At 53.8% G+C, this 10,767-nt stretch overlaps 2 protein-coding genes across 10 annotated transcripts in view; one reads left to right on the forward strand and one right to left on the reverse strand.

The window, feature by feature from the left end:
• The window catches only part of PRMT8 (protein arginine methyltransferase 8), an 81,450-nt gene extending 76,896 nt beyond the window's left edge, over positions 1–4,554 (reverse strand). The window contains exons 1-2 of one of the 2 annotated variants that reach the window (XM_060306431.1): positions 4,415–4,554; positions 3,125–3,257 (exon numbers count right to left, since the gene is read on the reverse strand). In XM_060306431.1, coding sequence (XP_060162414.1) covers positions 3,125–3,199 — 75 coding nt within the window. In that variant the 5' untranslated portion in view covers positions 3,200–3,257; positions 4,415–4,554. Of the gene's footprint in view, positions 1–3,124; positions 3,258–3,350; positions 3,733–4,414 lie in introns of those variants that run through there. The other variant, XM_060306430.1, reaches the window with a different exon arrangement.
• Positions 1,167–9,646, forward strand: LOC132597978 (uncharacterized). Of its 8 annotated transcripts, XM_070046391.1 has the most exons (5): positions 1,167–1,493; positions 1,696–2,083; positions 2,163–2,507; positions 3,436–3,674; positions 9,306–9,646. In XM_070046391.1, exons 2-5 carry the CDS (start codon positions 2,023–2,025, stop codon positions 9,570–9,572), a joined length of 912 nt encoding a protein of 303 aa, XP_069902492.1. In that variant the 5' UTR covers positions 1,167–1,493; positions 1,696–2,022; the 3' UTR covers positions 9,573–9,646. The 8 variants fall into 8 exon arrangements, 2 of the variants coding, with proteins under 2 accessions (XP_069902492.1, XP_060162416.1); XM_060306433.1 differs by lacking the exon at positions 1,167–1,493 and having other exon boundaries at positions 1,619–2,083; positions 2,166–2,507; XR_009565538.1 differs by lacking the exons at positions 1,167–1,493; positions 2,163–2,507; positions 9,306–9,646 and adding an exon at positions 6,662–9,296 and having other exon boundaries at positions 1,619–2,083.
• Positions 9,647–10,767: the final 1,121 nt, after the last annotated feature.

Below are 10,767 nucleotides of genomic sequence, written 5' to 3' on the forward strand. Positions count from 1 at the left end.
AAACCTTGTGAGAGGTCACCTTCTCCCTGTCACCCTTGCCTGCCCCAACACCGCATCTCTCCCTTCCCAAACACCCTCTCTCCCTATCCCTCTCTCCTGCTCCCATCCAAACGTGGCATCTTTTTAGAAGTCACGTAGGGACCTCCCTGGTGGTCCAGTGGGTAAGAATCATTGCGTCCACTGCAGGGGGCAGGGGTTCGAACCCTGGTCGGGGAACTAAGATACCGCATGCTGCACAGTGCGGCCAAAATAATAATAATAATAATAATAAAAGAATAGAAGTAGCAATGCAGGGCAAAGGGCAGTGAATCAGAAGCAGGGGCAGTCTGTGCTCCAAGGCTGTCTGTCCTGCTGACCAGGTAACTTTCAGAACTTGCTGGACCTGTCAGCCTCAGCATCCTCACCTGTAAAATGGGGCTAAGAAATGAAAACTAATCTTTGCTTATCTCACAGGATTATGGTGAGGATGAAATGAGATAAAGTGCTTGTAAACCACACCAAGGAAAGGCAGGAAAAGGTGCTATTGAACTATCTGGATCATCTGGCACTACTGTCCACCAGACTGTGAGTTCCTTGAGGGCAGGGGCCTGGTGTCTTCATCTTTGGATATCGAGAGCCTAATCATTCCTGGCACAGAGTCAGTGTTTGATAAAGATGTGTTGAATTAAAAACAAGGAGCGCTACCACCATAGACACAACACACACACACACACACACACACACACACACACACCCCACAGAGGCATCCTTGCCTCCCTCTCTCTCACCATAAATGCAGGCAGACCCACAACACCCCACTTTTGGAAGTACTGCTCTAGTCCTGGCTCATTCCAAAAACAGCCAGTTCCTGGAAGAAAACCAAGTGATTGTCACGCTGCCTGGATGCCTCCATTGGCCACGTCTGACCAAGTCTGAATTCTTCCCCTTCTCAGGGGAAGCTGTGAAGAACTGAACCCCAGACTCACTCCCCTTCCCGGAGCCCCAGCTGGATCTGCCCCTCCCACTTTGTGCCAGGCGTTCGACATGGGTTTTTTTCGTTTTTTTCTTTTTGTGCTCTCAGGAGCTCGGCCGCCTATACTGCTGTTTTCATTGATGCCTTGAACAGAGCTGGCATGTGCAACCGCCGAGAAGGGGGAGTGCGGAGCTGCGGGGGAAGCATGTAAAAATAGCCGGGCGCGCGTCGTTCTGCCTGCTCCGGACTCCCTGAACCGGGGCCGAGGTGGGGAAGCTCACATCGCCGTGCACAGTGCGGAACCTGGCCGGGATCTGCACCCAGACACGGCGCAACAACCGGAGGGCCGGGGGGCTAGAGACCTGCGAAAACTTTTTTTTTTTTTAGAAGCCGAGCGGTAGGGGGATGGGTAGAGAGAAGCTGTTTCTTGCTTCTAGCGCTCCAGCCACACGGCTGCAGGGACTGCTACGTGCCCGCTGGTCCAACAGATTACAGAAGTGCAGCCTGGACTCTGAGCTAGTTTTAGAAACCCATTCTGCAGGTGGGCGATGGGAGGGAGGAGGGCGAGGGGATTGGTAAGGCTAGCTCTCTGCCTTGCACTACACATCATTCTGAGTGTCTGCTTGCCTGGGGGCGGGTGTGGGGGGGCGAAGAGGAAGTGGCGAGGGGACCGCAGGCGCGCATGCTTTGCCCTAACTCAAGGTGACGGCATTAACTCCCGAACACCCCATGTTCTCCCCCAGAGCGTGTTTGTTTCGAAATCGACAGTTGCCAGATACATGCTGCTTCTAGTTTCTCAGAGAACGGGGACTTTAAAAGCTTTGCTGCCTACGCGGTGGGGTTAGGGGGTAGCTGCAGTTCAGACCTCGAGGGGAGAAGATCGGGAAGGGTCTCTGCCCCTTTCTGCAGCCCAGCAAGACAGAGGGACAATCCCCGTGCCACACCTCCATCCCGCCCCACGCTGCATATGGGTAACCATATGTGAAGTGCACGGCAGCCCCACCAGACACCCGGCTATTAATAGAGCCCGGGAATTTGCTCTCTGCCTTTTTCCTGCCACCGAGTAAGGGATGATCTTCACACACATATCCCACTCCGCCCCCCCCCTCGGCGCACCGTTCCTCCACGAAGGTAAGGGGGCTGCCCACGCGGATCCCCTTCGTGACTACAGGTGCCCAGAACCTACGGGCTAACCCAGTTGTAATGACAGCAGGGTCAGAGCGAGGCCAGGGAACGCAGCCTCCAGTCTTTGCGGCTCCGAGCCAACTCCAGAGTACAGAAAGGGCAGCCGCTGGGCTGCCGGAGGCGGGGGACGAGAGCGCAATTTGCGGAGCTAGAGCGACCTCCTGGGAACTGCTGCGGGACGAGCGGCTGCGGACCCATTTCCCGATGCAGCGCGGCGCGCAGGCCCCACGGCCCGCGTGGGCTCGGCTGCGGCAGGAGCGGGCGCTGTCCCTGGTCCTGAAGGTGGCCGCGGCCCGAGCTTCCTCCCCGGGGTTAGCGTCCCAGAGGCGGCTCGTAGGTGCTGGAGGGCAGACCTCTCCCCAGCCCGGATGTGGGCGCGAGGGTCTGTTGGTGGTGCCCAAGTGCCATCCCGGCACGGCGCACGGGGGCCCCCCTCCCCGACCCCCATCCCCGCGGCCCGGAGCTCTCCGCGGTGCTGCGGGGACCGAGAGCTCGAGCTTGAAGGGTAACGCCGAGGGAGCGGCCGGCCGGAGACGGTCAAGGCGCCGCAGGGAGCAGACCTGGCCCCCGGATCACCCATCCCGATCCGGCTGAAACCGGCACCCTGGAGCCCTAACGGAGCCCAGAGGGGAGGGCAGGGGAGTTCGGCCGCCCAGGGTTTGGGACGTGGGGTGGGGGAGGGTGGAAAGCGAGCAGCGGGGGGGCAGGAGAGGGAGCTGGGGTGAGAGCGACTCTTTTGCATTTTCAAGAGGGAGGGGGCCTGAGACAGGCACTGTCTTTCCCGCACCCAGCACACACACACACACACACACACACACACACGCACACGCGCGCACACGGCCGGCAGAAGCAAGCGGGATGGAGCTGGGAAAGTTTGGCACCAGGTGCGGAGCGGCGGCGGCGGCGGCGGCGGCGGCGGCGGCGGCGCGCGGCGCGGGGGTCCCGGCGGGCTGCGGGGTCTCCGAGCCCGGCCTCTCGCCTCCTTACCTCGGTGTTCTCGGCCGTGTTCTCCGCCATTTTCCTCCTTAGGAGCAGGCAGCGGGAGGAGTGTTTCATGCCCATAAGAGCCAGCAAGGGTTTGGTGATACAGAGATAGTGCCGAAAGAGAGAGCTGGTGTAGCTTTAAAAGAGAGAGAGAAAGAGAAAATGGGAGGAAAAAAAAAAATAAAATAAAAGCCCAACCCAGTCCCTCTGCTGGAGCATCAGCCGGTACCATCAACCACGGTGGAGTCTTTCCTGCAGTCTCCACTTTGTTTTATTTTCCTCCCTTCTCATCGGCTTCGGATTCCTTCACACAGTTTCGAGTTCCTGTGGCGCCCGCGACCCCCTCCCCGCCTCTCTCCACCCGCGCTGCGGGCCAGGCAGGAGGGAGGGAGCCCCGAAGGCTCCGCGGAGGCGGCGGCGGCGGCGGCGGCGGCTCCTCGCCGGCTGCTCGCAAAGTCCGGCCGGCCGAGGCAGTCGACAACTCCTCTCAACTTCTGCCGATCAGCGGGCGAAGCAACACGCTTCCTGCGCGTCCCTCCCGGGGGCTGAGCCGGTGAGTGGGGGCGGGGAGGAGGCTGGGCCGGGCGGGAGGCTGCTGCTGGGCGCAGACCGAGGGCCCCCGCGCCCCGGGCCGCCCCCTCGCCCGGGCTCCGGGGGTCTCTGGGCCGCCTCCACTCCCGGGCGCCGTGGACAACTTGCTGGGGGGGGGGGCAGGGAGGGGGGGCGAGGGCTGCGCGGACGCAGCCGGGCCACGCGTGATGCTCAGAGAAGGCAGGCGCCGGGGCTGGGCTCCGGCAGGTCCTCGGACCCGGTGTGCGTCTTCCCACCGAGGACGGGCCCTGGGCAAGGCTGGGCCACGGTCACCTCGCTCCCATCCCAGCGCCCCCCCACCCCAGCTCTCCCGCTCCGCTGCCAATTCATGCATCCTTCCTCCGCGTTTGGGGTTTGGGGAGCCACGGGGTGGATGCCTGGATGAGGGAGGGTCCTTAACTCTTTCAACTCTAGGGCTACGTGTAGCATCATGACCCCTTTTTTCTCCCACTCTCCCTCTCCAAGGACCTGGGGCTCCAAGCCTCGCCCAGGCCGAGAGGGTGGGACCAAGGTTCAGCCAGAGGTGGCCTGGGAAAGAGGGTGGGAGAAAGTCAGATGGGTGAGCCTTCCGCCGCGCTCCCCCTGCCCCGGTCTCCCCGGCAGCCCCCTGCCCACACATCTCTCTTCTCCTTCCTCACCCCTCCCCCAGCATCACCAGATCTTGAAGTCCCTTTTATGGGAGAGGAGGAGAATGTCACGTACCCATTAGGATTCTCTTGATCCTTTTTTAAGGGAGTTTGGGCGGCAGCAGAGGGTGTGAATTTTTATACAATGCATTCCTGTCTTCACTTTGAGAGCTTCTTTTTCTCTGTCTTACTGGCCATCTGTCAGGCGGGTGGGGATTAAAACGGGCTGGGGGGGCGCTCTGTGTCCCCCATTACAACAGGCCTCTGGGGCTGACTCCTTCGAAGACAGCTGCACTTTCAAGCTTTCAGTTCACAAGTCAAGGGCAGGGACCTAAAAGGGGCTCCTTGGGCGTCCTGGCTCTCTTCACTTCCCCCCTGTGCTTACCTAGGCAGAGCAGTCCTGCACGCATGCCCTATTTGTTATTTAACGTCACCTTTGACAGCCAGGAGGTGTGAGCCTGATTGCCCTCAACTAACCCGAGTCCATTGAAGAAATGGGCCAGGGTCTAAAGACATTTCCATCACCTGGTCCTCGGGAAAGAGAGGATACATTGCAATAAGTGGAGGAGGGGATGGAGAGTGGGCAAGAGGCTTGAGTTAATGGGTGAGTGTGTGTGTGAGTGTGTGTGTGTGTTGAGGAAGGAGTACTTTTAAATGAAAGAATGACCTTAACCTCCTTAACCTTCTCCTCCCTCAGACCACAAACCTGGATGCGCGTTCAGGGTGAGCGAGCCGAGTCTGGCAACACCTGGTCATTCTCCTTCCCTTTCACATCCTGCCAACGCAGAAGGTGGTGGGGGGCAAATGAGCTGAATCTAAGGAGTGACCTTTACCCTCTTGAGCCCCATTTTCTCTAAGCATCCTTCTCAGAGACAAAAGACCTTGAGACATCTGATCTCCTACCAGGAGAGTCTCAGTACTTGTACAGTCAACAGAAACCAGAAAGGGTCTTCCCAGTTCTTCAGTCCTATCCTCTCATTTTACGGACAAGGAGCCCGAGATCAGAGAGAGGACACGTGTCTGTGATCCATCAGCTAGCTGACAGAGCATCTCAGAGCAGCTCCCCAGCCCCCTGGCTTCCAGTCCAGCGCTCTCTCCCCACCCTACCCCACCTCATACTGCTGCAGCCTGTGCAGTGCATCCATTCTGTGACGAACCGGGGCGGGGAGGGAGGCTCAGACTAGCTCCCACCGAAATAGGCTGCTGCCTGTGCGTGATTATGTTGCTATGAGAACCTCAGTGGGTGTGTTTCCTCCATTCTCTGTTGAAATCTTTTGCTTCGCTTGGCTTCTCCCCAAGCTTCTCCCCAAGCACGGCTCCCCTTGCAAGGGGGAGTGGAGAGGCTGAGATGGAGAGCTGTATTCTCAGAGCAAAGAGTTTTCTAGTCCGACCCATCCAACCCCGAGCCAGCCTGGGGCCGTGCCTGAGGAGGCCAGGCCACCAGGGTGGCTCCAGAGAGGCTGGAGGACAAGACTGAGCGGTCCCGAAAGTGGACACTCCTGTCCTCTGCAGAGCCACCTCGGAGCAGAGAGGAGTTGCCCCTTCTACGCTCCCACCTCTTTACAAATTCACAAGCAAAATAACTGTTACTTTTAAGAGACTAAGTTTGGGGTAATTTGCTGCACAGCAAAGGATTACCTGGATACCCATCTCCTGGAGTTGCGAAAATTCATGATGCATAAAAAGTGCCTAGCACATAGCAGGCATTTTCCGGTAGCGTTTTCTCACCATCCCCACTGTTCACAAGAATTCGGTCTTTCTCCTTCTCTTTTGTATAGGTATGTCACATAGTCTTTTGCAAGATCTAGTCATTCCACAAAGAACTTACTGGGCATCACTTATATACCTAGCTCATGAATAGGCCCTGGGCTTAGCAACAGGCAACAAAAGATACTGGAATGACCATTGAACAGCTCTTAATTTAATTACCCTGGAGGCTTTGACATAGAGAGAACTTTTGTAGAAGAGCTTTGGAAAGGACTCTGCTGGGAGGCAAAAGGACGTATGACAAGGAGTACAGGGACTTCTCCAGGATGTGAGTTAAATGAGTGGTCTGCACAGTAGGTCCTACTGGGTACAGAGGTCCTGAAGACACATTTTGCTTATGTCATTTTTCTTATGCTAGATCTTCAGTGCCACAAAATGTATTGAAGAGTACATGTAAAATGCTTAAAACAAGGCCTGGCTTAGGGTCAGACCACGGACGTTGTGCTAACATTTGCTAGGCACTGTGCTAGGCTCTGAGTTAAACTTGATAGAGCCCTTATGTGCTGGAGACTTTCCCAGATGTGTCCTCATGAAGTTCTTTCGACAACTCTTTCAGGTAGAGAGATGCTGTCACTGTCCCCACATCATAACAGATGACACAGAAACACAGAGAACTGCCCCAGTGGTAGAGTCAGTATGCGAATCCAGGAGGTTACCCAGGTTCCAGGAACAAGGGAGTGGTTCTAGAAGGTTTCAGTTGGACTAATGATTTGGTGTCGCTGTTGCAGCAGAGCTGCAAACCCTGGAAGGTTGAGCAAGGCCTCTGAAGTTCCATCCCATAATCATCTCCTCCCAGGCCTCCGGAAGGTGAAGACTGTGTGTAGTAGCTCTACTCCAGGAGCCAAGCAACCGTTCCTCCGCTGCCTCCCAAAACCCAGTGCCTGGGGGCCAGGATGCCGCTTCTCCGACCTGCAGACCATACTGCCTGGGAAAGCCCAGATTCTAGCCTGTTCACGTGTGCTTGCTTCAATAAAAGGGGCTGTGTAAGAAAGAGCGTGTGTCTTCCCCCTCAGGGAACCTCACACGTGGCCAGGGCTCACATATGGCCGAGACACGCTGCGGTGAATCCACGGCTCCTCAAGAATCAGGCCACAGCCGTTATCCATCACCACCTCCCAGCAGCGAACCCAGCAGTGCGCTTCGTGTCTTCTGGGAGATGGGAGACAAGCCAAGGCTGCGGCAGCCGGCTACCTGGCTGAGCCCCCAGACGGCCCCACACCTGGGAAGTTCTCCTGCATGAGAGCCTCTGCCGCCCTAATTCTCCCCAACCCAAGGCTGAATTATTTCTTAAACTGTGTTCCGAAAAACAACTTGTAAGAGTGCCACCAACGCCTGCAAAGTAATTTGGGTTTCTTCCCTTTTTTTTTTTTTTCTTGCCATTAAAACCGGAATGTTATGTCTTCCTTGCTCGGATAATGTCTGATTGAATCAACTCACTGTGGTTTTGTGCTGGATATGATACTGTTTGGTTTGACTGTTTATTCTCACTATATTTGGGAGGCATTTTCTTAGTAGGTCTGCAGTCAGAGCTTAATCTTTGGTGTTTTAGGCCCCTGAAAAGCTAGACTATTTTCACCTGCCTTTCTCTCAGGGTGAGAAGGACTCCGAAGACATCCAGACGTTTTGTCAGTGGCCTACGATGGAACCCAAACTTCTCTGGAGAAAGCAGAAGAGGGACACAGTGGCAGAGCCCTTAAAGATACTAAAATAGTCTTTCTAAAATGCTATCGCGACAAAAATCAGCTTTTTCTTCTTGGTGGAAGTTGTACACGCTACTCCGTTCCTCTTTTTCAAGTCTCTCATAAAGGCTCCCCTTTTTCTGGAAAATCTCTCCTGAGTCTCCCCAAAGCCAGCTAGAAATCAACTCAGTCTATCTGGTGCAGGAACTTAACACACATTTTCTTCCATTAGCCCTTATACCACAGCTACTACAGTAGCCCTGTGCCAGGCATTCTGGACTAGAAGATGAAAAGACAGCCCTACCCTGATGACCTATCTTCCAGGAGGAGTTGGTTAGGGATTCAGGTACTATCAGAGGTCATATGGATTGGTTCTTATAGGTTAAATACAGCTATAATAAATGGCTTATAGTCAGGAAGGCCCTGCAAGAGCTATCTATTGATATGGACAGGGAGACCCTGGAGGCTTTAAGGCCTGGACCAGTAGCCTCCATTCAGGTAAGGCTGGGGACAGCTTCTTTATCAAGATACCAAAGTTCTTCCAAATGTGCTTCCAAAACTTTTATGGATGGGAAGTTTCTCAGCCTTGGCCCCCCAAAAGCATTAAGTACTGATGCCTCTTGGGGCATATAACACACTGTGACCTGCCCTAGTGCAGGGCTGATCTCTGGAGTTTCATGGGTGGCCCTACCTGAAAGTGCACAGAGAATGGAGGCGGCAAAGAAAGCTGTGCTTGATTCCACCTGTTTCCTTTCTGGACCAGTTAACCACCCTGATCTACTTCTTCCATTCCCAAAGGGTTTCTTCTTTAATATAAATCTCTGCTAGATTTTTTAAAGTGTAAAATATTACCCCTCTACCGTGACACTAACATTTTGCTGTGTATCCTCCATTTGTTTGTCATGCAAACGTATCAACAGATCTTTCTTAACTTACAATGGGGTTACCTCCCGATAAAACCCTCCCAGATGGAAAATACCATAAGTCGAAAATGTGCTTAATACACTTAACCCTCCCAAACATCACAGCTTAGCTCGGCCTACGTTAGACGTGCTCAGAACACTTACATTAGCCTACAGTTGGGCAAAATCATCTCACCCAAGGCCTATTTTATAATAAAGTGTCAAATACACCATGTAATGTATTGCATACTGAACTGAAAGTGAAACACAGAACGCTCTCTGAGTACAGAACAGTTATAAGTATGTCGGTTGTTTACTGTGATCTCGGGGCTGCCACCGCCCAGCATCATGAGGGAGGGTTTCCCTGCCTATCGCCAGCCCGGGAAAGGATCAAAACTCAACATTCAAAGTATGGTTCCTACTGAATGCGGACCACTTTCACACCATGGTAAAGTCGTAAAATCGTACATTGAAACTCTGTATATGTGTTGTATAGACGTGGAATAATAGACGTGGCTCAGCAACTTGGCTTCTTTGTTACACAGTGTATTATAGACTCCTTTCTATGTTATTACACGTAAATCCAAGTTATTATTATTTTATTTTTCTTTTTTTGCAGTATGCGGGCCTCTCGCTGTCGTGGCCTCTCTCATTGCGGAGCACAGGCTCCGGACGCGCAGGCTCAGCGGCCATGGCTCAGGGCCCCAGCTGCTCCGCGGCATGTGGGATCTTCCCGGACCGGGGCACGAACCCGTGTCCCCTGCATCGGCAGGCGGACTCTCAACCACTGCGCCACCAGGGAAGCCCCCAAGTTATTATTTTTAAAAGCTGTAAAACGTCTCAGTGTGTGGATAAGCCATGCTTTCATAAACCAGCACCCTACTGATGGATTTTCAAGTCATTCTAAGTATCTTGAATGTCACTCTAGGCAGTTTTGCAATAAATGTTCTTTTACATACACCCTTATAAACAGGAGCTTTGCTTCCATAAGATAGTTTCCCAAAAGTGATATCATTTTAATTTTTATTGCCAGATCCTCTCCAAAATGTGCTTCCTCAGAGTGTAGCCTGAACCCTTGGAAGGTGCACATCCAGCCTCCCTTCCCATCTGCTATTCCAACGTCGAGTACAAAAATATTTACTGCATTCAAAGCCCTGGAGTAAGCACTTGAGGGGGAAGATCCATGAGATAAAAGACACGATCCTTGTTTAAAACGCATTTCGACACCAAGAGCTCGACAGCCTGGCAAAGTGTTCACGAGATGGGCTGAGACGTGGGGTATTTTTCCCTAGAGGGAAACCAGACTGATTCCAAGTCTAGGCAGCCAGGCATGAATTGGATGTTACCAAGAGGCTCTATAGTCTGAAAAATAATAAAGACAAAAAAAAGTAGGCATCAATTACATGCCACTTGGGTGCAATGGCCACAGAGGATACTCAGGCTTTTGGGGCCACCTTCATTTCCCATTCCTTCCAGGAGGCTGTGCCGGAAGGAGAGCCTGGCTTGGAGGCAGGATGCCACTGCCACTTTTCACGGGGCCTGATAGAAACCCGCCACCTGGAAAACCACAGCCTCCACCTCCCAGAGGAGTCTTGTTTGGTCCCTTTTGATATAACATTTGTCGTGTTTCAGACTTGCCCATAAGATGTGACCCACCCGTGACCCCTTAACCCAAGGAAACCTTACACCACTTAAAACCTCCCATTTCAGGCTATCAGAGGATGCCTGAAAGTGTGAGAGACGCCGAGGGAAGAAGAAGCAAAAGGAAGGAGAGACCTTTGGCCAGAGCCTGGGAGAAAGGGCCTGGGCTTTGTGGTCTTGCGGACCGGTAGGTAGCGTCTCCGTCGGTACAAGGGTGGCTTCCTGGTGATTGCTCTCTGGCAGATGCATTGGGAGAAAAAAATGAACCAACGTAGATAAAGCATTAAGCACGTTTCCTAGGAAATAGCGTTCTAAGAAAAGTGAGTTTCCTTCCCAGCATCTGTCCGGAGAAGACCATGTCTATCCACGCGGGACAGCAACGGCGTGCTGCGCAGGGAGAGCATCACTGCCGGGGGCCATCGAATCTGTGCTCTAGTCCC

Source organism: Globicephala melas, chromosome 10 (assembly GCF_963455315.2).
Source record: "Globicephala melas chromosome 10, mGloMel1.2, whole genome shotgun sequence".
NCBI classification, from domain to species: Eukaryota; Metazoa; Chordata; class Mammalia; order Artiodactyla; family Delphinidae; genus Globicephala; species Globicephala melas.